Source organism: Plecotus auritus (assembly GCF_963455305.1).
Source record: "Plecotus auritus genome assembly, chromosome: 11".
NCBI classification, from domain to species: Eukaryota; Metazoa; Chordata; class Mammalia; order Chiroptera; family Vespertilionidae; genus Plecotus; species Plecotus auritus.
The window spans coordinates 429,461-451,816 of NC_137777.1; the positions used below are offsets into that span (position 1 = coordinate 429,461).

The following is a 22,356-nucleotide window of genomic DNA, read 5'->3' on the forward strand; positions in this document are numbered from 1 at the left end:
ACCCAGGACCCTTCAGTCCGCAGGCCAACGCTCTATCCACTGAGCCACACCGGTCAGGGCACAAACCCCCTTTTAAAAATGGCTCCGCCCTGCAGCTCTCCAGGCTGGCACTCCTGGCCCTGCTTGGCCTCAAAAGAAGCCTCTACACAGCAGCCCCATATCAAGACGCCCTGAACAGCTTGGGGGCGATGGCAAAGGGGTGAGAGGCCAGCTGTAACTCACAGGAGAGACACTGCTGCCCTGGCAGCCCGAACGAAGGTGTGAACGCCAGGCGAGGCCCTTCCCCAGCGGGCCAGGTAGCCAGTGTGCAGGGGAGTCACTGCGAGACCGTCCAGACCCTGCACTTCACAGATCAAGCCTGCCCCCTGCTGGTGGTAAGTTCAAGGGTCCTGAGAACACTGCCTCTTTCATTGCTTTTTGGATGAGACAGGTGGAGCCCCTTCAGCAATTCTTCCTTAGGGCTTAGTCACAAGGAACAACAGCAGCCTGTAATTATGGGAATCGAGAGTCCAGGTCGGTGGTCGGCAAACTCATTAGTCAACAGAGCGGCAAACCGTGGCTTGCGAGCCGCATGTGGCTCGCGAGCCGCAGTTTGCCGACCACTGTTCTAGCCTAAAGGTAATGCCGAAACCGGTTTGGCTCAGTGGATAGAGCGTCGGCCTGCGGACTAAAGGGTCCCGGGTTCGATTCCGGTCAAGGGCATGTACCTTGGTTGCGGGCACATCCCCAGTGGGGGGTGTGCAGGAGGCAGCTAATGGATGTTTCTCTCTCATCGATGTTTCTAACTCTCTATCCCTCTCCCTTCCTCTCTGTAAAAAATCAATAAAATATATATATTAAAAAAAAAAAAAAAGGTAACCATGTGCCAACAGACTCCCAGCTTCACCTGCATCCAAAGACCACAGCCCCTGCCCAGCTGGTGTGGCTCAGTGGTTGAGCGTCGACCTATGAACCAGGAGGTCACAGTTTGATTCCCGGTCTGGGCATATGCCGGGGTTGTGGCTCGATCCCCCGTGGGGGGCATGCAGGAGGCAGCCAATCAATGATTCTCATCATTGAGGTTTCTCTCTCTCCCTTCCTCTCTGAAATCAATAAAAATACATTAAAAAAAAAAAAAAAAGACTACAGCGCACCCACACCTGTGGCCATCCAGACCCTCCCCTCCCCCCAGAACACCTGGCCCCCCTGCTGGCTTGTAGTCCGCCCTCCCTTCCTGCCCTCAGTAACTGACGGAGAAACGTTGGCTGATGCCTGAGCAGGGACGAACCCACACAGGTCCGGCCCACCAGGGGCTGACCACAGCCCCAACCCTGTCCCACCCACTCCACCAGCCAGACCTCCCTGCCCGCCTGGTGGCCCCCAAAGATGGTCGCGGCATCCCGTTTGCTGGCCGGACTTTATTCCAGTCCCCGGTCTTGGCCAGGGGCGGATAGCCGGGTGGAGAGCTGTGTCCTGTCCCCCTGCTGGAGGGCAGAGGTGGGGGGGGGGCTGGGAACGGGGTCCAGCCAAGGTCGCCAGCAGGTCAGTCGTAGTAGTCCGGGTCTGCAAGGTCTGGCAGGAAGTAGCGGCGCAGGGCGGGCTGCAGGAGCGGGGGCGGCAGCGGGCGGGCAGGCCGGGGCCAGTCCAAGGGGAAAGGCCGCAGTTCCACCCGAGGCAGCGGCAGCTTCAGCGTCCGGATGGAGCCATCCAGGGTGAGGCCCTCCCGGTGGTGCCGGGCCAGCATCTGGCCTGGGGTCGTCAGGGCAGTGAGGCCTTGGGGGAGGTGGAGGCCCCGTGGGACCCCGGCTGGGGTGGGGGTGGGGTGGAGCTCAGGGTCCAATCTCTACCCCTTGTCCCCACTCACCCCTCAGTCTCATGGCAGATCCCTGGGGCTTGATCTCCTGGAGCCTGAGGATGGGGTCAAGCCTAGGGTGGTAAGAAGGTGGGTGTGAGCCCTGGCTGGTGTGGCTCAGTGGATAGAGTCGTCGGCCTGCGGACTGAAGGGACCCAGGTTCGACTCCAGTCAAGGGGGACACGCCTGGGTTTCGGACTTGATCCCCAATAGGGGGTGTACAGGAGGCAGCCAGTCGATGACTCTCTCTCATCATTGATGTTTCTCTCTCTCCCTCTCTTTTCCTCTCTGAAATCAATAAAAATATATTAAAAAAATAAAAATAGCCCTAACCGGTTTGGCTCAGTGGATAGAGCGTCAGCCTGCGGACTGAAGGGTCCCAGGTTCGATTCCGGTCAGGGGCATGTACCTTGGTTGCGGGCACATCCCCAGTGGGAGGTGTGCAGGAGGCAGCTGATCGATGTTTCTCTCTCATCGATGTTTCTAACTCTCTACCCCTCTCCCTCTCCATTCCTCTCTAAAAAAAAAAATCAATAAAATATATTTTTTAAAAAACAATAAAATAAAATAAAAAAGAAGGTGGGTTTGACTGAGCCAGGCCCCCAGCTACCCTCCTGTGGGCCCTGCCCCAGCCCGTGCCCGGCGCCCTCAGCCGCTCACAGGTGATCGCGGGGCTGTGGCACCACAGCGTTGGGCGGCAGTCTGGGCAGCCTCTGGCCCCTCGCCTCCTCCTGCAGGCAGCTCCTCCTCCGCTGCTGCTCGCAGAACAAGTTGAGTGCGTCAATCGGCCCCAGGTCCAGCATCTTTGACCTCGACCACTCTGTCTGCTCCAGCGGCGGTGGGCGGTCCGGCAGCGCGTCGGGCGCCGAGGAGCGCACGTGGATGTCGGGCACGGAGGAGAAGGGCATCAGGCTCTCCGAGAGGGTGCGGCGGGTGCGGCTGATGGAGATCTGCGGGATCAGCTGCTGGGCCTGGGGGTCCAGGGCCATGGAGCCCAGGTCCCTGGGCAAGACCAGCTGCGAGGGCGTCCAGGAGACGGTGGAGAGTGTGGACGAGTGGACCGAGGGCGGCACAGAGAGGTGAGCGAGGGCCCCCGAGGAGATCTGCGACAGCGCCGTCTCGGAGACCTTGGGCAGCACATCCGACAGCCTGGCAACCGATGGCTGCAAGGCTTCTACCTGCGGGGGAGGAGGCCGGGGGAGGGCGGATCAGGGCGCTGCTCCTGGACCCCGGCTGGACCCGCTGCAGACTCCCTCCCAGGAAGGAGCAGGGAGATCGCGAGAGAGGCGGACGGACGGACGGGAGGACAGGGGCCGTGGCTCTAGCAAGGCCAGGCCTCTGGCTCTCCCCTGCACCTGGGGAAAGCCCTGGGCGAAGGCAAGAGGTTCCACTGGCAGGTCCTCCCCCGCCCCCCGCTCCCCCCGCCCCCACCTGCAGGAGGTGGATCATCTCCTCCAGCTTCTGCGAACAGTAGCTGCGCACCACAGCCTTGCAGTGCAGGTCCAGGTCCCGCACCCACGTCATCATCTCCCGGAACAGGAAGCCCTCCGGGTCCTGGAGGCCCAGCCCGTCCAGCAGCTTCTTGAGCTCAGGCCTGTGACAGGTGAGGGCGGCTCATCCCCATCGCCCGCCGCCCGCCTCCCGCCTCCCGCCTCCCGCCTCCCACCCTGCTGGCGAGGAGGGCGGGCAGAGGGCGGGCAGAGGCGGGCAGAGGGCAGGCAGAGGCGGGCAGAGGCGGGCAGAGGGCGGGCAGAGGGCGGGCAGAGGCGGGCAGAGGGCGGGCAGAGGCGGGCAGAGGCGGGCAGAGGCAGGCAGAGGGCGGACAGAGGCGGGCAGAGGGCGGGCAGAGGCGGGCAGAGGGCGGGCAGAGGCGGACAGAGGCGGGCAGAGGCGGGCAGAGGGCGGGCAGAGGTGGGCAGAGGGCGGGCAGAGGGCGGGCAGAGGCGGACAGAGGCGGGCAGGGGCGGGCAGAGGGCGGCCTCACCTGCAGGAGGCTGGCGAGTAGAGGAGGTAGGACATGAGCTCCAGCACCACCTCGCGGGATTCCAGGGAGCAGGCTAGCTGCAGCTGCAGAGCCAGCATCACGAACTGCTTCTGGGCCCTTTCCTGAGCGGACAGGAGGGTGCATCGTGGGCCTGGAGCATGGCGGGGCGGGGCGGGGCGGGCGGGGCGGGGGCGAACCTGGAGGTTGGGGGGCTGGTCCAGGTTGAGCAGGTACAAAAGGATCTCCTGCAACCTCGCGTAGAGGGTCTTGCTCATCTCGGGCAGCAGCCTCAGCAGTGCCCGCAAGATGTGCACGCGGTCCTCCCAGGAGGCCTCCTTCAGCAGGTCCATGAACCACCAGGCCAGGCCGTCCACTGTGCCCACCTCGGGGTATGCCTGCAAGGACAGCGAGCGGAGGCCCTGCCCCGCGCCCCGCCCCCCTCCCCCAACCAGCTTCCCAGGCGTTCCCCCCCGCCGCCCCCCCGAACCTCCAGGGTGAAGATGGGGAACAGCTTCTTGAACCAGTTCTGGATGACGAAGAAACGCAGGAACCTGGGCAGGTGCCCGTAGCGCAGTTCCCAGAGCGAGTGCCCGTGGCGGAACTGGTGGCGGCGTAGAAAGGTCTCGGTCCTGGTAGTGCCCTCCCGGGCGCGTCTCTTGACCATGGACTCGAATCTCTGGGTGGTGGTGGTGGTGTGGAGGGGGGTGGTGACCACCGCAGGCTTCGCTTCTCTCTCTGGTCCACTCACCGCAGCCTTGCTGGGGATGCTCGCCCGAATAACTGGCAGCTTCTCAGACGTCAGCAGCTCCTGGGAGAGCTCCGGAGAGGGGCTCGGGTAGTCCAAGGTCCAGTCCAGCTCCAGCTCCAGCTCCAGCTCCTGGTCCTCGTCCCCCTCCTCGCCTGACCACTGGATCTGGCTCCTGGTGTGGGGCCGTTTGCCCCGCAGCAGCCACAGGTCCTCCTGGCTGCCCGCTGGCTGCAGAGGGGACAGCACCACTAGCCACTGGCACGAGTGGCACCCCCCCCCCCGCCAGCTGCAGAGCCCTCCCCTGCCCACAGGGCAAGCCCCAGCCCCATCCCTTGCCTTAGGTGAGCCTCGGCTGGTGAGCTGAGGGAGGGTCCCCAGGCCGCTGACCTCCTGGGGCAACCACAGCTGCTGCAGCACCGAGGAGTTGGGGACCCAACCTGGGAAGTGGATGGGCCTCCACAGGTTCTAGGGGTAGAGTGCAGCCTGGTGGGCGAGGACCTCAATTCTGCCCTGTTCCAGAGGCGGTCTGGGCAGAGCACCTGCCACCCGCCCAGCTTCCTGCAGGTCTCCAAGCGCTGAATGCACCCCCCCCCACCCCCACCCCACACACACAACACACAGACAGGTGGAGAGAGCCTTCAGGAATCAAGGGAAGCCCCGGCCGGTGTGGCTCAGTGGATAGAGCGTCGGCCTGCAGACTGAAGGGTCCCGGGTTTGATTCTGGTCAAGGGCACATGCCCGGGTTGTGGGCTCGGTCCCCACTGTGGGGCGTGCAGGAGGCAGCCGATCCCTGATTCTCTCTCATCATGGATGTTCCTATCTCTCTCTCCCTCTCCCTTCCTCTCTGAAATCAACACAAAGATATATATATATATTTTTTTTTAGAAAAAGACAATGGGGAGCAAATCAGGGTGCCTCCTGCAGGGAGGGCTCTGGGGTGTGTGTGTCTCACCTTGTAGTGCTGAATAGCAGCAGGAAAGAAGCCCCCGAGGTTAGAGAGAAGCTCCTTGGGCCGCCTCTCCAGCAGCAGCGGGACCTGGGGACGGGCCAGGGGCTCAGAGCCCAGCGGGGACTCAGTGCCCCCCTGCAGCTCTGCTTTGGGGGGGGGGTAGCATCCCACCTGGCTAGGCCCCTCACCCTGTGCCTCAGGTGGGAAGATGGTGCCTCTGGGGCCGCAGGCCTCCCCTGTAGGAGCTGCTCTGACTGCAGCTGCAGGTCCACGCTGAGGCCCAGGCAGGAGCTCAAGGAGGAGCGGGCCAGCAGCTGGGGCATGGGAGGAGTCAGGGTGGGGGGCAGGGTCCTGCCATTGGGGCAGAGGGGTGGCAGGGGTGGCAGGCCTCACCTGGGATGCCCTGCTGTGTACCCGCTGGTGGGTGGGTGGGATGGGCAAGGTGATTCGGGAAGGGTGGGCCAAGCGCAGGCTCAGGGCCCCCCAGTCCCGTGGGGGCAGCGTTCTGGGGGAGTCCGTGCAGACCCCAGCCTTCACCAGACTGGGGGTGGCACTCGGCTGGGTGGACACATCCCCGCTCTTCTCCACTGTGACGCTCTTCTCCACTGTGACGGCCATGCTGGTCCACTGCTGGGACTCTGTCCTGGGATGCATGCCCTGGGGGTGCAGGCAGGGCGGGGGGGGGGGGTGGTGGTGGTGGTGTCAGAGCCCCAGGAAGGGGGAAGGGGCTGGGTCAGGGCTGGTGCGGGGAAGCGCCCCACCCACCAGCAGGGCCGGGCCGTAGATCAGATACAAGTAGTCGTCAAAGGCCTCCAGTTGCTGCTGCCAGGACAGCGGGGCCCGGGCTGCTGGCACCACCTCACCCCGTCTCAGCTCTTGAAGGTCTTGGTCCCGGGCAAATAAGGGTTCCAGGTCCTGGGGCAGGGGGGCAGAGGTCAGCCCATTCTTCCCGGAGTCTTGCCATGTGCTACCCAGATAACCACAGGGATCCCAGGCCTTGCCCCAGGGATGTGGGCCAAGCCTGGGCAGGGGGCAGGGCTGGGCCTTGGGGTGGGGAGGGGGTCAGGACCCACCCCACCTCCTTCAAGAGCGGCTGCTGAGGTACTGCCGTCCAGCGGTGGACGAAAGACAAGGCTGAGCTGTAGCCAGAGATGACAGGAGGTACATAAGCGGGACGGGACTGAGGCCGGGGCAGTCGTTCAGGAGGGTGGCCAGGCCCCTGAGGGCGCACAGGAGACAGGAGGGGGGGGGGTGCCAGGGCTGGGACAGGCTTGAGGTGGCCCCAGGTGCCTAGGAGCCCCGGGACTTCGTGCTGGGACACTGGGGGCACATAGCCAGACCTTGAGCCAGGGCAGCTGGGTGGGAGTCTCCAGGCTGGCTCAGCAGGCCTGCTGGATGCCTTGAGGCTGGCCACCCCATGCAGGCTGGCCAGCCTCTGCAGCTGGATTGAAGTCAGCGACTCCTGGCTGGTCAGCGGCAGCGGGGGGTCATCGAGCACATCGGGGGCCTTCTGGCACAGCTTCTGAGCAGGGAAAGGAGCTGGAGCCGGGCCTGGGAGCCATCTGTGCCCGCAGCAGCCCCACCCGCACACCCTGGGCTCACTACACACCTTCACCAGGTAGGTCGTGGGCAGGTAGAGACTGTGGGATACCACGCAGAGGCGGGAGCCCAGGGCCAGCACCAGGTCCCCATTGTTGCTGGAGAAGGTCAGAGCCTGAGGTGCTCTGTTCAGCTGCAGGAGTCTGCAGGGGGGTCCGGGGCATGAGGCCAGCCTTGCTCCAAAGAGCAGGAAGTACAGGGAGCAGGAGGGGCGAGAGGCTCTCTCCCCAGTTCAGCTGCTAGACTCTGCTGGGGGCGAGGGAGGGGAGCCCAGCTGGCTGCCCCCAGGCTCCCAGCCCAGCCTTCCCTTCCTCCCTCTTCCCCCCTTCCTCCCTCCTCCCCTCCCTGTCCCCTTCCCTTCCCTCCCCTTCCCCCCTCCCTCCCTCCCCCCCTCCCTCCCTCCCTCCCGGCATCAGGGCCCAGCCCACCGCAGCAGGCGGTTCTCTGAGGTCCAGATCCGGATGGTGCAGTCCAGGCTGGAGGAGGCGTACAGCTTGAGCGTGGGGCAGCAGCACAGGCCTGGGGGCGAGGCTCGGAGTCAAGAATCAGGGCCAGCCCTGGCCGGTGTGGCTCAGTGGATAGAGCCTAGGCCTGCAGACTGAAGGGTCCCGGGGTTCCATTCGTGTCCAGGGCACATGCCCAGGTTGCGGGCTCCATCCCCAGTTGGGGGGTGCAGGAGGCAGCCGATCAATGATTCTCTCTCATCATTAATGTTCCTATCTCTCTCTCCCTCTCCCTTCCTCTTGTGAAATCAATTAAAAAATATATATATATAAAAAAAGAACCACCACTGGCCCCGCCCCCGGCCCCGCCCCCTCACCAGTGACGTGGTCCAAGTGGTCGTCCTGGGGCCGGTGGTCGTAGCGCTGGCTGCTGTGCAGGCCAAACTGCACCAGCCCGTAGGTGGCGCTGTTGGGGTCCTCGAAGGCCACCATAATGTTCCTCCCGAGCGCGCACAGCGCCAGGGCGGGGTGGCAGCAGCAGAAGGTGCGCAGCAGGCTCAGGCTCTCCTCCGAGTAGGGGAACACGCGCCACATCTTCACCGTCAAGTCCCCGCCTACCGGGTGGGGCGGAGCCAGCGCTGGGCCTTTGCGCAGGGAAGGGGCTCCCGGCTCTGGGGGAGCGGGAGGGGGTACTGACCGGAGGACAAGACGCTGTTCCAGGTCGATGCAATGGCGGTGACCGGGCCCGGGCTGTGCGCCTCTGTATGGAAGGCGGGCTCCAGTGTGTGCCAGTTGAGCACCGACAGGGTGCCATCCGTGTGCCCCACCATAGGCAGGTACCTGCAGGCGACACCAGCCTGCCTGTTGGCACGGGCCCTACAGGCCCTCCCGGCCCTCCCTGGCTCCGACACCTACCTGTTCTTTTCTTTTAATATACATTCTTTTTTAAAAATCTGTTTTTATTGTTTTTTTTTTAGAGGGAGAGGGAGAAGGAGAAAGAGATAGAAACATCAACGAGAGAGAATCATGGATCAGCTGCCTCCTGCACACCCCCCACAGGGGATCCAGCCCGCCACCCGGGCCTTTGTCCTGACCGGGAATTGAACCTGCGACCTCTTGGTTCCTGGGTCAACGCCCAACCGCTGAGCCACAATGGCCGGGCCACCTACCTGTTCTTGTCCTTCCAGGTTCGGATGCTCCTGTGGCCCAGCTCACCTTTGTGCTGGCACACCGCCTCCCAGCCGGTGAACGCGCTGCTTGGGTCAGTGAGGTGGCTGTAGAGGTGCAGGCAGCAGGGCCGGGGTGCCGGGGGCGGCAGCGGGCTCCCGCGGAGCAGCACGCGGATGGGGCTGCACGCCGTGTTGGCCCGCACCAGGTGCCCGGCGCGCGTCAGCAGCCACAGCACCTCGCGCGGCAGGCAGTAGGCCACGGCCTCGGCGCAGTCCTCAGGCCCCAGCAGCAGCGCGCTCACTGTGCGCCCGGTCTCGGGGTTCACCAGGTAGACAGAGCCATCGGTGCAGGCGCACACGAGGCGAGCGGGCAGGTACGTGGACAGGGGCAGCTCGGGCGCCAACTGCAGGTGCAGGACGGGCGCGGACAGCTGCGTCAATGGTGAGTATAGCTCGCGCAGGCACCACAGCTCCACGCTGCCCGCGCGCACGGAGAGCACCGGCCAGCCGGGGCTGGCGGGCGCCAGCAGGCAGTTCACGCTCTCTGACCGCGCGCCCTGGTCCCAGAAGCTCAGCATCACTTCGCCCACCTGAGCCACCGCCTGCAGGTCCCACGTGCGAAGCGTCCCGTCCTGAGAGGCGGACAGCACCAGGGGCGTGTTGGGGAGCACGGCTATAGCTGTCACCGGGCCTGCAGGAGGGCGCGTGTCACTCGGGTGCACCAGGGCCTCAGAGAAGGGAAACCACCAGCTCGGGTTTCCGATACAGAGAAGCTTGGCCAGAGATGGCCGAGATTCTGACAGCGCAGAGCTCTTTACGGCTGGGTGGAGGGAGGAGGGGCCTGGAGAGCCACAGGGGCGGGGTGTACCTGTGTGGCCCACAAACACCATCCGGATCTGCCAGTCAGCCCCCCACACCTTCACCGTGCTGTCTCGGGACGCTGTCACCATGGCCTCCATCTCCCCGCAGTACGCCAGGTCAGAGATGGTGCTGGGGGAAGGCCCAGCGGGCTCAGCATCGCCTCCTGGGAGCCTCGGCACCCCTGCCCAACTGGCTTTCCCTCCCCCCCACTCCCTGGGCCCCCCTCACGTTTTGTGCAGATCCTGGCGCACATCTATGACAGTCCAGGTGTGCAGATCAAAGGTGAGCACAGCCGAGCCATAGGCCGCGAAGCAGCGAGGGACATAGTTGGGAGACAGGGGCCCCAGAGCCAGACGCGTGAGTGCACCCGTGGGGCTTAACTGAGACTGCAGCGAGGGCCCGCAAGGCAACAGGCAGCGACCCCCTAAACGGAACTTCCAGAGCGCCAGACCGCCGCCCGCCTCCGCCACCAGCAGCAGGCCCAGGTCCGGCACCGGCAGGCAGCATATGGGCTGGCGGCGGGGCGGCTGACCCACTCTTGGCTCACTCAGCCACAGCAGGCTGAGGTCTGGCTTTAGGATGGCCAGCCCTGCGGGGCCCCAGCCCACGAAGCGGCTCATGGAGCCCAGCGGGCCCAGCACAGCCACCAGCCCCGTGAGTGCCACGGGGGCCGGCAGCGTTCCGAGCACCCAGCCGTCCTCTCGGTGCAGGTGCAGGCAGCCCGCCCGGTCCAACACCACAAAGCGTCTCCCCACCGGGTCCTGCGCCACCGAGCACAGCCCGGCCGCCACCTCCAGGCGGCGCAGGGGCTCCAGTCCGTGCGTCAGGCGAGCCACGCGCAGCTGGGCCCTCTTTTCCTGCGGGCAGGCCGGGTGGGGAGGCCGTCAGTCCACTTGGGGGAGTGGGGGAGAGGGAAGGTGCCCCTGCCTAGGGGAGCCCAGAGGATTGGCTGGGGTCCTGCTAGGGACCCCAGGGGAGCCACCAGGCCAGCAGACAAGCCTCCAGGCAGATGCTTGGGCCCGGCGCACCTTTTCCAGGAAGCTGTGGAGGCTTCTACGCAGCAGCAGCCACAGCTGGCGGGCGCGGGCCCTGGGGGTCGTGCTTTTCCTCCAGGAGCTCCTCAAGAAGAGCTGCGGGACCAGCTTCGAGAACGACAGCTCTGCGGGCCGGTGGGGAAGCGCCGTCACGTCACCCTCACCGTGTGGCCCCGGGCCCCCTCCCCAGGAGGTTGCGGGCAGCCGGGGACCTTCTGGAGGGCCCTGTGGGTGAGGGGCGGCCCGAGGTGCTTCGGGTTCCCGGCTGAGATGGCGCCTGAGTGAGGGCCTGGCCAGCTCACCGTTTTCTTCGAGCAGCCCGGGGTCCGGGACGTCATCGCTGTCACTGTCATACAGGTCTGGGTCCAGAGTCAGGTAGTTGCTTTCTAATGAAAAGGGGTTGCTTGCATCGGACACATCCGTCTCCATTTTGGCGGCTGCAGGTTCAGGCGGCTTAACAGCCCCTACTGCCTGTTGCTAGGATACCAGGGGACGTAGCCCCGCCCCCACGCAGGCCCCGCCCCCACGCCACACACAGCCCAGGTCCACAGTAAGTCACATAAACTTTTATTGGAAACAAACAAGCTGCAGCAAAGTGACACTCAGTGCACGCTGCCCGGTGGGCGAGGTGAGGGTACGGGTGGGCACCAAGGGCGGCCCACGCCTGCGGAGGACGACGGCCAGGCCCGCTTGCTGGGTCTCAGGCCCTTTGGCGGGAGTGTGCAGGCCCAGGTACAAAATACAAAAATAAACTCTGTGGTCCAGCTGTCCCGCCTCCGTCAGTTCGTTTGGGCAGGGTAGTGGCTGTTCCCACCAGGCCCCGTGCTGTCTGTCCAGTCCAGCCACAATGTGGGCAGCAGAGCCTGTGGGGGAGTGGCCATCCATAGGCTGGAACCAAAGGGCTAGGTGGGCAGCGCTGGAGCTGGAGCCGTGCCAGGGTCTGGCCAGCAGCTGGGGAGGCCCTGGGGCCCCTCAGGTGAGCAAGCAAGTCCAGGCACTGGTTGATGCTGGATGAAGCTGGGCCTCTGCTTCTCCTCCTCACATACAGATCACGGGGACTCTGGGCAGAGGGGGGCACACAGTGGCCTTGAGGAGCTAACACCTAGGAGACCAGGCAGAGGGCCCCACCCTACCTGCCCACCCCACGCTCCAGGGAGCCCGTCTGCCGCCATATTCACACACCTGTCCTCCATGGGGCTGGTCTCCTCGGATCCGCCCTCATTGCCTCCATCTCTGAGTTCCTCCTCCTCCTCCCCCAGCTCCATGTCCAACTCATTGCCTGCCTCTGAGGGTGTGTACGTGGATCCACTGGGGGAGATGGGGAAGCAGTCTTAGAACTGCCCACCCCTGGCCTGCTGCTGCCCCCAGAGGGGACAAAGTCAGGAGTGGGGTGGGCCTAACAGGAAGCTGGGGAAGGGACAGATGCCAACCTGATGGAGCGGCAGCTGAAGAAAACAATCCGCTTAAGCCGCTTGTTGTAGAAGAAGTAGTTAAAGGACCAGAGGCTGCCATCTTCCCCAAAGGGGTCAGAGTCCAGGTCCGGGTTGTAGCTGGATGGTGTGGAGGGAGATGGGTGTGAGGCCCCGGGTGTCACACACACCCAGCGCCCACCTGCAGGGATGCCAGCCCACCTGTAGATGTCACACTCAGCCAGGCAGATCTCCTCATCCACTGCATTCCACAGCTGTGGCTTCAGGGCCTTGAAGTCCTCCCGCACAGCCGAGAACAGACTGCAGTTGACTGCATTCACCACCTAGGATGGGCACAGCTCGGCTGACTAGGTGCCAAGAGCAGGCAGGGGCTGCGTTAGGGACCACTGAAAATGGGGAGGACAGTGTGAATAGCTGTGGGCTGGGGAGTCCTTCCCCCACCCGGCCCTCACCCAGCTGAGACTGGGCTCCCGGCTGAACTCGTGGCTTCGGGCCGTGCTGAAGTCGTAGTCGGGGCGGAAGGACTCGTTGAGCGTGGCGATCAGGTAGAAGAGAGTCTTGCGGCTGCACTTGTCGCTGAGGGGGCCCTCGTCCTCGCCACCCTGGCTCTTGCTCAGTCTGCACAGAGAAGCAAGCGTCAGCCCCGCTCTGCCCTGCACCCGACAGCCCCCGGTGGGCAGGCCCTGCCCAGGCTCACCTGCTGGGGCTGAGGCCCGAGGTCTGGGGTGGGGACAGTGCCTCCAGCACGTGTGGTTGGCCTTCCTGGCAGAACTGCTTGAACATGTGCTTGTCATCTCCCGCCATCTTACATGAGTAGCTCTCGATCCTGCACGGTGGGTACAGGTGGGACCGTGGAGCATGCCACCCCCAGGTTCCACTCAGGGCCAGGGCAGAGGCAGCTCTGGGACCTCAGCTCCTAGAGCCCCACCCTCACCTGCCAATGATGTGGGCATCTCCAGTCTCCACAGTCAGCTGTGAGTTGATGGCCTCAAAGCTTGAGTTCTCCAATAGCTTCATGTCCTTGGGGAGGGCGTCCTGTGCTCTGAGGGGCTAGTGCTGCCCTGAGGACAGGAGGCCAGTCCATGGGTATCTGGCCCCAGGCCCTTCACCTCCAGCCTTCTCTCCGGTAAACGAAGCCCAGGTAAACAAGCTAGGCCCCTCCCACAGCCTGCTCCCCGGTCCAGGTACTGGCAGCAGGCGGTGAGATCCCGTTACCTGAGAGTGGCAAGTCCAGGCCCCAGCTCAGCCACACCCCCTTTACCTCTTTGGAGTCCTGTGGTCAGGCTGGGGGCCCACAGAGATTCTGCTCACCCCAAGACTGCTGGGTTCGTCTCCTTCCTTAACACTCCCCATCCCGGTTTGGAACCCGGACACCTGGGGCTCGGGCTTGAGGTCACCTGGACTACGCGCTCTGCCCTGCTCTGCGGGCTGCTTTACAGCGAGGGGAAGAGGAAACCTGTAGGCTCCTCCGTTCTCCAAAGTGTGCCGAGCTTCTTCGGAAACGGAGGGAGAGCTCACGGCCCCGGAACGGCCCGCAGCGCCCGCCTTCCGGCCGGGCCTAGTGGAACCACAACCTAGCCGCAGCGAACTACAAATCCCAGAAGGCCGTGCAACCCAGACATGCGCAGGGGCCGGCGCGAGGCCTGCTGGGGCCTGTAGTTCTGGAGGCCCCGATACGACGCCGAGCACAGGGCGGACACCTACTTGCTTGCTCTACGCTCTTTCTGGCCGGGCAGAGCCAGGCCGGGTCAGGTCGGTTGGTGTCGATGCGGGTGAGAAGGCGGTGCGGGCTCCGGGCAGCGCGGGATCCTCAGGATCGGAGGGCGGCGCCGCGGCCTCCGCTCGGGCCGCACTGTATCCGGGGGAAGAAGCTCTGCGGCGACATCCCGTTACTCCCGGCCCTGCCGGCCGATCCGGGCTGCCACCGCGACATAACCTCGCCCCTGCACGACACCCGACTATCGCGATGGACCTGCCCGCCGACCGCCACAGATCACCCCAGCTAACGAGCTAGCGACCGACCGACCTCTGCCTCCTCCGGCCGGACAACAACAAGCGCCCGCAAGGCCCGGCCCCACGCCTCTGAATGGCCAGCTTCAGCCGCTGCAATCGAGAGCTCGGAGAGCCATTGGGAACGTTACCCGCCGCTCAGTCCTGTCTTTTACATCTACTGGCTGCAGCACCTGTCCGTCACTCTTCTCACCGCCCGAACCCGTCTTCCTTCCTAGCGCCCATTGGTCACGGCTTCTTGCCTGCCCCGCCCTCGGTGGCCGCCGGGTTCCCAGGAGAGGCTGCTGGATCTGTACGGTGTGGGCGGGACCGGGCTGCAGAGAGCGGGGCGCGGCGACCTGGGAAGGGGCCTGGGAGTGGCGTCCAGCTCCCGCCCGGGTAGACATGGGCAGTTGGGCTGCTGCTCTCCCGCTCGCCCAAGCCTTTAAGGCGACGGGACCGCGCCTGCCTTCTAGTCTTGGCCGGCGCATCCGTCCATTACACTTTGCCCCGGCGTAGAAGCCTCCAGGCCCAGCCTCGACCACCCGTGTCCGAGACCCTTGGACCGAGTATATCCTGGGCTAAGCCGCAGGGTCCGATTCCCACCCCCCACCCCCCCTACACCCCGGTCTTCGACCCGCTGGCCGATCCCGGAGATCCCGGAACCCCAGGCTCGCGGCCTCGGTTTCCGGCCGGCACAAGCGCCCGGCGGTCCCAGCCCACGGAAGCGAAGTCGGACGGCCGAGACACGGCTGGACCAGAGATGGCGCCGCCGGCGGGCGGAGCGGCGGCGGCGGCAGCCTCGGACCCCGGTTCGTCCACGGTGCTGCTGGCTGTGCACGCCGCCGTGAGGCCGCTGGCCGCCGGACCGGACGCTGAGGCGCAGCTACGGAGGCTGCAGCTGATCGCGGACCCCGAGCGGCCCGGGCGCTTCCGGCTGGAGCTACTAGGCGCGGGGCCTGGGGCGGTGAGTGGGGGCGGCCAGGCCCCTCCGCTTGCCCGTGGAGCTCCCCGTAGCTGGCCACTTTCCTTGCTTCCGTTGCCTCCTCTGTAAACGGGGATAATGGTGGCAACTTTACCTTTATAGGACTACTGTGCGATTTCCTAAGAGAAGCCTTAAAGCGCCTAGGACGGCGTGGTGGCCCATACCTGTTGCCGCGCCTTCGGTCCCATGTAGTATGTGCTTGCGGGGAGGCATGAGCTTTGCCTCTTCCATCCTCAGGTCAGTTTGGAGTGGCCTTTGGAGTCCGTCTCCTACACCGTCCGAGGTCCCAGCCAGCACGAGTTGCAGCCTCCACCAGGCGGGCCTGGGACCCTAAGCCTGCACTTCCTCAACCCTCAGGAAGCCCAGCGGTGGGCAGACCTGGTTCGAGGTGCCACGGTGGAGGGACAGAATGGTCAGTGCCATGGAGCAAAGGCGCATTTGGTTGGCCAGGGACTGTGCTGGGAGAGCGGGAGTAGCCCTGGCTCCTCAGGCTCGGATGGGGAAGGTAGTGGGTAAAGCTGGGCCCACTTGACCCACCGCTGGCCTTCTGGGAAGGCTCCCAGGAGGAAGTGGGGAAAGGAACAGGCCCAGAGCTGGGGCCTGGAGTACCAGACTAGTGTGGAGGGCAGAGCAAGCAGGCCCAGGACCTGGGGAAAGTATTCCGTGCGAGAGTGACAGGCTCAGCTTGAGCTCCTAAAGGTTGGCTGAGACCTGCATTCGTAGGGCGTGGTGCAGATAGGGCTGGAGAGAAGGATGTTTCCAGAGATGCTTAGGAGATGGAATGGGCTGGGTTTTGTGGGTGTTGTAATTAGAAGCGTTAGTGGTTGAGACAGGAAGACCGGGGACCAAATACCCTTGGGCTCCCAGAGAGGAGTCCTGTTTGGAAGAGCATGAAGGTGGCCCAGTTTTTATCATTGGGGGAGTGGGAGAGGTGGGAAGGGTTAACCGAGGTCAGCAGGGGAGAAGAGGCAGACAGTGTATCAGCTGGAAGAGCCCACAGAGGCATCCGAAGAGCTGCCAGAGGGGCAGGAAGAAAACCACACGAGATGGTGTGCCGTAGCCCAGACAGCATGGCGTTTGCAGAGGAAGAGGAGTTTTTCATTCCCTCGATCGATCACCAGGTGTATCCCCAGTACCGTCCTGGACTCAGCACTCCCTTAGACTTTGGAGACCGAGCATGAATAAAACTTCAAGTGTCTGCTCTCGCGCAGCTTTTGATTCTAGAGGGGAGGCAGACATACACGAGTAAATAAAATTGTCAGAGGGTGGGAGGGAGGCAGTGAAGGTGACACCGAGTGAAATTGAAGATTGAGGTGTCACCCAGGTGGCCAGAGAGCAGTGGGTACATAGGCCCTGAGGCAAGAGCATGCATCGAGACTGGGCCGGGCCTGGTGCGGGGTGCTTGGGAGCCCTGCTTGTCTCAGTGGGCAGACAGCTCAGGATTCTGAGGGCCTGAGCTGCCTCAAACTCAGTGGGCTGGGCAGCAGTGGAGGGACGAGGGAGAGACGGAGCAGCCAGCTCTGTAAGGACGCCCAGGGCAGACAATGGCCTGAGAGGGTTTGTTTGGGATGGGAGAAGTCTGCGACGACGTGCTGGAGGGAGAGGAAGGAGAGGGAGGGGATGGAGGTGCCCTCAGGCACCAAGAAGGGGCCATGCTGACGGCAGGGCGCCTATGCACCTGCTTTGGTTCTCCTGTGAGGCCGAGGGAGTACCCCTGGCTGGTTGAGAGGGCCTGTGGAGGCCGAGAGAAGTCTAGCCTCCGCGGAGGAGGGACACAGGTGGGACCAGGCGGCAGAGGGTCCCGGAGGCTCCGGAGCACAAGTGCAGCTCCAGCTCTGACAGGAGTCAGCAGGGACCTGAGGGGTTCCTTGGCCCTTGGAAAGGCCAAGGCTTGAGGGAAGGCCTGGCTGACAGTGTGGCCAAGGCAGAGCCCTGGCATGAGCTGAGGTGAGGAGGGAGGAGGCAAGGGTCCTGGACACCTGAGGGCAGAGGGCAGAGGCCCAGGTGAGAGGCTGATCTCGGGAGACCACCTGCCCACCCCACATCTTCCCTCCTAGGCAGTGACAGCCTGCCTCCAGCCCTGGGCCCAGAAATGTGCCCTGTCTCCCCACCCAGTCCCCCTGAAGTGCCCACACTCAAGGCCCCCAAGATGGATGTTCCCTCGAGTTCTGGAGACTTGATGGAGAAAGGTAAAGGCAGGTGGCCCAAGGGGGTGGGGCGAGCAGCCATGCCCAGCTGTGATGGTGCACTCTCTCCTTGTAGAAGAGCTGGCGGGGCGCCTGGCGCAGGCCATTGAGGATGGAGACGAGAAGGGGGCAGCCCAAGTTGCAGCCATCCTGGCCCAGCATCGTGTGGCCCTCAGTGTCCAGCTCCAGGAGAGCTGCTTCCCTCCTGGCCCCATCAGGTGAGACCTGGGACTTTGTCCTCACCCCACCCTCCCAATCACCCCATCATTCTCTGAACCGAAATCCTGGCTCAGGCTACAGGTCACAGTTGAAGATGCTTCGTCCTCTGCCCACGTCTCACTTGCGGTCCACCCCCACTGCACCATCTCAGCCCTCCAGGAGCAGGTGAGCACAGGGTCTGGGGAGCCCCGCTGGGGGCAGGGACCCTGGTGACACTGCCTGGCCCTGACACTCTGGCTTCAGGTATTCTCGGAGTTTGGCTTCCCGCCAGCTGTGCAGCGCTGGGTCATTGGCAAGTGCCTGTGTGTGCCCGAGCGCAGCCTCGCTTCCTATGGGGTCTGGCAGGACAGGGACCCCGCTTTCCTCTACTTGCTCTCAGCCCCTCGAGAAGCTCCAGGTCAGTCCTTGCTTGTGTCGGGGTGAGGAAGGTGGGGTACAGCTGACAAGGCCCTGAGCCCCCCCGCTTCCTCCACAGGACGCAGCCCTCAGTGCCCCCAGAAGATGGACGGGGAACTAGGCCGCCTGTTTTCTCAGACACTGGGGCTGCCCCGAGCTCCTCAGCCAGCCAGCTCCAGCCTCCCCAGTCCCCTCCAGGTAGGCAGGAGCCAGGTGAGGTGGGCCTGGGCGGCTGTGGGCATCGGAAGGACGGGGTCAGCAACTCCTGTCCCTCCTCCTCAGCCCGGCTGGCCTTGCCCTTCCTGCACCTTCATCAATGCCCCGAGTCGGCCTGGCTGTGAGATGTGTAGCACCCAGAGACCCTGCGCTTGGGACCCCCCTCCTGCAGCCTCTACCCAGCAGTCGCCAACGGTACTAGAGGAGGGGAAGGGATGGGATGGGGAGGGCAGCAGAACAGCAAAATGACCCATCTCCCCCCTACCCCCAGGTCACAAGGAGAGAGGACGGCCCTTCCCTTCCAGGCCCGAGGTCCCTGGATGCCCTCCTGAACCTCTCAGGGGACCTCCACTGACTGCTCCCTGGGGACAGATCCAGAGATGGGGGAGGGGCCTTGAGCCAAAGTCATTAAAGATTCTTCTGAGCCAGCTGAGTGCCCCCACTTTGTGCGGACTGGGCAGCTGGGAGGATGGAGAGCAGGGCACAGCTCCACCCAGGAAACTTGGCAGAGAGGGGCAGAGTCTGGCTCTCAGCAGGGCTGCCCAGCCGGGTCCAGGCAGCTACACAAGAGCTTACTTGGACCCCAAGTCCCAGGAGTCCTACAGGCATGGTGCTGAGACCTTTTCATAGACTCAGAGGCTTGCAGAGCCCTCACCCCCACCCCAACTGCTGACCACTGGGCTAGGGCCCTCTGTGAGCCCCACTCCCAGGTACCATGCCTCCCCTCATCCACCTAGAGCCCCTCAGGCATGCACCCTTTTCCTTTCTCCCACTCAGCTCTCTGTCCTCCCAATTGGCCACCGCTCCTTAGGGCTGCTCCAGCCAGGACGCCTTAAATTCCCTTCCTGGGGACAAGAGAAACTCGGGAGCCCTGAGCCAGGGCCCTGTGCTACTGCTAAGGCAACGTGTCCGTGGCCCTCCTACCACTGACAGGCCCACGGCGGTCCCCCTCCCCAGCTTGCTGCTGTTGCACCCAGCTCCGCCTGGCTGTCTGGCCGGGACGCCACAGCTGCCTGTTGACTGCTAGGAGCACTGCACTCCCCGCTCCCCTCCAGCACGACCGCTTCTCCGTGGACCCCTCCAGCTGCGCAGCCAGGAGGCCAGAGCACATTCTGGGCAGGCTCTCCTTGCTTATCTCTGTTTCCTGAGCAGAGGTGAGAGTTGTCTCCCTCTCCCAGCCAGGCCCAGCCCAGCAGCTCCCTCAGCTCCTCCTGCAGGCCAGGCCCCTCCCTTTGGAATGCCGCCAAGGGCTCCCTTCCCTGCTGTCCTCAGAATGAAGGCCAAGTGGTTCAACACAGACACTGGCTGGGTTCTCTGCCGATCCCTAGGCCATGGCCAGCCAGGCCCTTTCCACCTGTGACCAGGTGCTCCTCACCCCAACGAGAGCTGCCCCCTTCTCTAACAGGTCTCTGCTTCCTGTCCCACATACAGAACGGAGGGGAGCCCCAGCCCGCAGTCAGTGCCACACTGCATGAGACATTTCTGGGAGCTCCGAGGAAAAAGGTCTTCCTCTCAGAGTCCCCTGCAAACTGCACTCATCACACAATAGCCCAAATGTATCTATTGAGAAACTTAATTTATTTCCATGATAGAAGCTGAAGATCTGGAGCTCCAGCCCGGTCTCCTGCCCCCTCCCCTTGTGTCCCAAAGAGGGCCAGCTGCGGGCTGACGAGACCCAGGGTGGCTTCTGGGCTTGAAGGCCCATTCAAACAGGATGGCAAGCAGACCTTGGGCAGGGTCACTTGGGTGGACGATATGCCAGCTTCCGGCTCTTCAGTACTGACCACTTATGCCGCTTCATGGCGTAGATCAGAGGCAATAGCAAGCCCATCATCATCAACATCTGGGGATGAGACGGGCTCAGAGAAGGGAGGCAGAAAGGACCCCTGCCCAGCTCCCAGCCCCTCCCTCTGCTATGCCCACTGTGCCCCCATGCCCGATCCTTTCACCTTGAGCCCCATGCGTTTTCGATGGTCGTGCTCTGGCTCAGATGCCCAGCGCAGGAAGGTACACACATCCTTCGCTACCTGGGACATGGTAGCTGGGGTGCCTGGGCCAAGGACAAGAGGTGAGGGCTACCCTTGGGGCCCCTGCCCAACCTAGGATAGCGCCCAGAGCACCCCTTCCATGGTAGATGGGTCCCTGCCCAAGGCCTCAAATGGGATGGGACCCCCTCAGGACACAATGGCCTGAGCTGGACAGGGCAGTGAAGGCTGCCCACAAGCCTCAGACACACACAGACAGTGCCCCAACCAAGGAGACCCAGTGGGGAAAGTAGGGCCTAGCTTGCGTGCCTACCCTCAGGGGAGAGGCCTCACCATCATCAAACTCCAAGACCTCGTCGTAGATGGGAGGAGCCATGCCAATGGACTGGCCAGGGAAGTAGGGGTTGAAGTAGAGGCCTTCCCGTAGCGACACCCCGGTGGGCGGCTCACAGTAGCCCGTGAGCAGGGAGAAGACATAGTCTTCACCACCGTGCCTAGGACCAAATCCATGCCTCCTCAGCCTCTGGCGTGAGTTGGACCTTCCTCCCCTCCCACCAGCCCCTGCAGGAAGCCCGCGTACCTAGCTCGCACGATGTAGCTGAGGTCAGGGGGCACCGCTCCATTGTTGGCTGCTCTGGCAGCCTCAGGGTTGGGGTACGGTTTGGGGAAGTAGTCAGACAGCTTTCCTGGCCGCATGAACATCTCCCCGTCATCATTGGGGCCGTCCTGAATCTCCACCTGCCACGGAGAGCACCATCACAACCCTGCTCTGTCCTCCAGAGGGAGCCCCGACCCCTGGGTCCTCCGCAGCATCCCCAGGCACCCCACCTCTTCAGCCAGGGCTTTAGCTTCACTCTCAGTGTAGCACACGCCCACCAGGTGGCGGTAAGCCACGTAGTCCATGCTGTGGCAGGAGGAGCACACCTGCTTGTACACCTGGAAGCCCCTCCGGATACTAAAGAGAGGGGAAGGTTAGTGGAGCCCGGGACCCACCCCCACACACCCCCCCCCACACACTCCCCCAGCCAACAGCCGCACACCTGGTGTGGTCCAGGGAGGAGAGGAGGCCGCGGTGAGACCACGGATAGCTGGGGGGGTGCAGCTCCAGGTCGCTGGCACTCACGGCCGTATGCAGAGCCACAGCCAGCCCTGCACCCCCTGCCGCCAGCATGCCCAGTGCTGACAGCATCACTTTTCGGCCCCGGGACTGACCAGACTTCGACGACAAGGACACTGCCTGAAAGAGCCGCGCTCAGCGCCTGCCAGGACACCACCCATCCCCACCTGGGACCTGAATCCCATTCATCACCCAGCACAGGCCACCTCCTGGGGCCGCCAAAAGACCACACCGCCGACCCCTCGACCGTGAGTGCCCCCCGAGGACGGGGTGTGAGGCGTGTTCTTGGATCCTGGGCCGGGGATCAGGCCGAAGTGCACAGGGTGCAGGGGCGGGCCAAGGTCACCGCAGCGGCCGAGGTCAGGCTGAGGTCACTTCAGGACGCCGGCCCCGTGCGGAAGGCGAGAGCCCGCGCGGGCCTGGGCGCGCCCCCGGGGGAGAGCCCTCAGCCCCGACCCGGCAGCAAGCCCGCCCCGCCACCCCCACGCTCGACACGCGGCGCCGCGGCGGTTCGCAGGGGTGGGCGCCCAGCCCTGGTCCCAGGAGGCACCTAGGTCAGCAGGCAGCGGAGGCCCGGCAGGACGCCGGGTGGCCGAGGCCGCTCCCCGCTGGCTGGCCCGCGCCCGGAGCCTCCCCGCCGTGACCTTCAGGCCTGTGGGGCCGCGCGGCGGCCGGGTCCGGGGCAGCGCTCACCTGAGGCGTCCGCAGCGGGAGCTGCCCGGGCCGCGCGCCGCACAGCAGACCCCGGGCCCGCGCACCGGGCAGCCCCGCGCCCCGCGGGCCCAGCACCGCCCCGCGCAGCGAAGCCGCCGCCGCCGCCGCCATCTTGGCCTCTGCAGCGCGGCCGCCGCTCCCGACGGCCCCTGCGGCTCCACGGGAGTTCAAAGCTCGCGAGAGCCTGGAGCGCGGGGCGGGAGTCCGTCAGTTGGGGCCAAGACGCTGTTCGTCGCGTCCTGGGAACCAGCCGTGGGCGGGCCCCGTCGCCGTGATAACGGTCAAATCCCCCGGTCTCCGGGCTCAGCGGAGATGCGCCCCCAATGCCCGGGCGACCCCGACTAGAACCCTAGGCGTCTCCTAGGCCATCGCGCGCTTTTATCCGTGCAAGTCCGCATCCGGCGCGGGGGGCGGGGGCGGGCAGCGGGCCCTGCTCCTCCGGGTTGAGGGCAGGCACGCCGCCACAGCGTAGCCACCGCCACTGCATAGCCGCCGGTCACA

General features: G+C 64.5%; 4 protein-coding genes across 5 annotated transcripts; 1 reads left to right on the forward strand and 3 right to left on the reverse strand.

The window, feature by feature from the left end:
- Positions 1-1,318: 1,318 nt before the first annotated feature.
- WDR97 (WD repeat domain 97) lies at positions 1,319-11,047 on the reverse strand (the record flags this gene model as incomplete). The annotated part of the gene is made up of 23 exons (XM_080646476.1): positions 1,319-1,728; positions 1,844-1,905; positions 2,492-3,009; positions 3,263-3,425; positions 3,816-3,937; positions 4,013-4,210; positions 4,303-4,791; positions 4,900-5,028; positions 5,516-5,599; positions 5,701-5,826; positions 5,906-6,169; positions 6,278-6,427; positions 6,586-6,651; positions 6,744-7,034; positions 7,122-7,254; positions 7,540-7,630; positions 7,932-8,168; positions 8,252-8,394; positions 8,724-9,414; positions 9,592-9,713; positions 9,813-10,441; positions 10,613-10,743; positions 10,921-11,047. 23 exons carry the CDS (start codon positions 11,045-11,047, stop codon positions 1,523-1,525), a joined length of 5,172 nt encoding a protein of 1,723 aa, XP_080502602.1. The 3' UTR covers positions 1,319-1,522.
- A 121-nt stretch (positions 11,048-11,168) lies between these two features.
- MAF1 (MAF1 homolog, negative regulator of RNA polymerase III) lies at positions 11,169-14,135 on the reverse strand. 2 transcript variants are annotated; one of them, XM_080646685.1, is made up of 8 exons: positions 13,753-14,135; positions 12,983-13,109; positions 12,746-12,874; positions 12,501-12,666; positions 12,250-12,371; positions 12,049-12,168; positions 11,801-11,926; positions 11,169-11,481 (listed from the first exon to the last, which is right to left on the reverse strand). In XM_080646685.1, exons 2-8 carry the CDS (start codon positions 13,063-13,065, stop codon positions 11,319-11,321), a joined length of 909 nt encoding a protein of 302 aa, XP_080502811.1. In that variant the 5' UTR covers positions 13,066-13,109; positions 13,753-14,135; the 3' UTR covers positions 11,169-11,318. The 2 variants fall into 2 exon arrangements, with proteins under 2 accessions (XP_080502811.1, XP_080502812.1); XM_080646686.1 differs by having other exon boundaries at positions 11,169-11,678.
- Positions 14,136-14,327: 192 nt separating this feature from the next.
- On the forward strand, positions 14,328-18,469 carry SHARPIN (SHANK associated RH domain interactor). Its single transcript, XM_080646684.1, has 9 exons — positions 14,328-15,004; positions 15,260-15,434; positions 17,080-17,211; positions 17,285-17,426; positions 17,502-17,592; positions 17,671-17,824; positions 17,903-18,021; positions 18,106-18,234; positions 18,311-18,469. The coding sequence occupies exons 1-9, from the start codon at positions 14,801-14,803 to the stop codon at positions 18,392-18,394; spliced, it is 1,230 nt and encodes a 409-aa protein (XP_080502810.1). The 5' UTR covers positions 14,328-14,800; the 3' UTR covers positions 18,395-18,469.
- Positions 18,470-19,596: 1,127 nt separating this feature from the next.
- Positions 19,597-22,008, reverse strand: CYC1 (cytochrome c1). The gene is made up of 7 exons (XM_080646827.1): positions 21,835-22,008; positions 21,065-21,261; positions 20,853-20,979; positions 20,605-20,762; positions 20,358-20,518; positions 19,989-20,089; positions 19,597-19,882 (listed from the first exon to the last, which is right to left on the reverse strand). The coding sequence occupies exons 1-7, from the start codon at positions 21,964-21,966 to the stop codon at positions 19,778-19,780; spliced, it is 981 nt and encodes a 326-aa protein (XP_080502953.1). The 5' UTR covers positions 21,967-22,008; the 3' UTR covers positions 19,597-19,777.
- Positions 22,009-22,356: the final 348 nt, after the last annotated feature.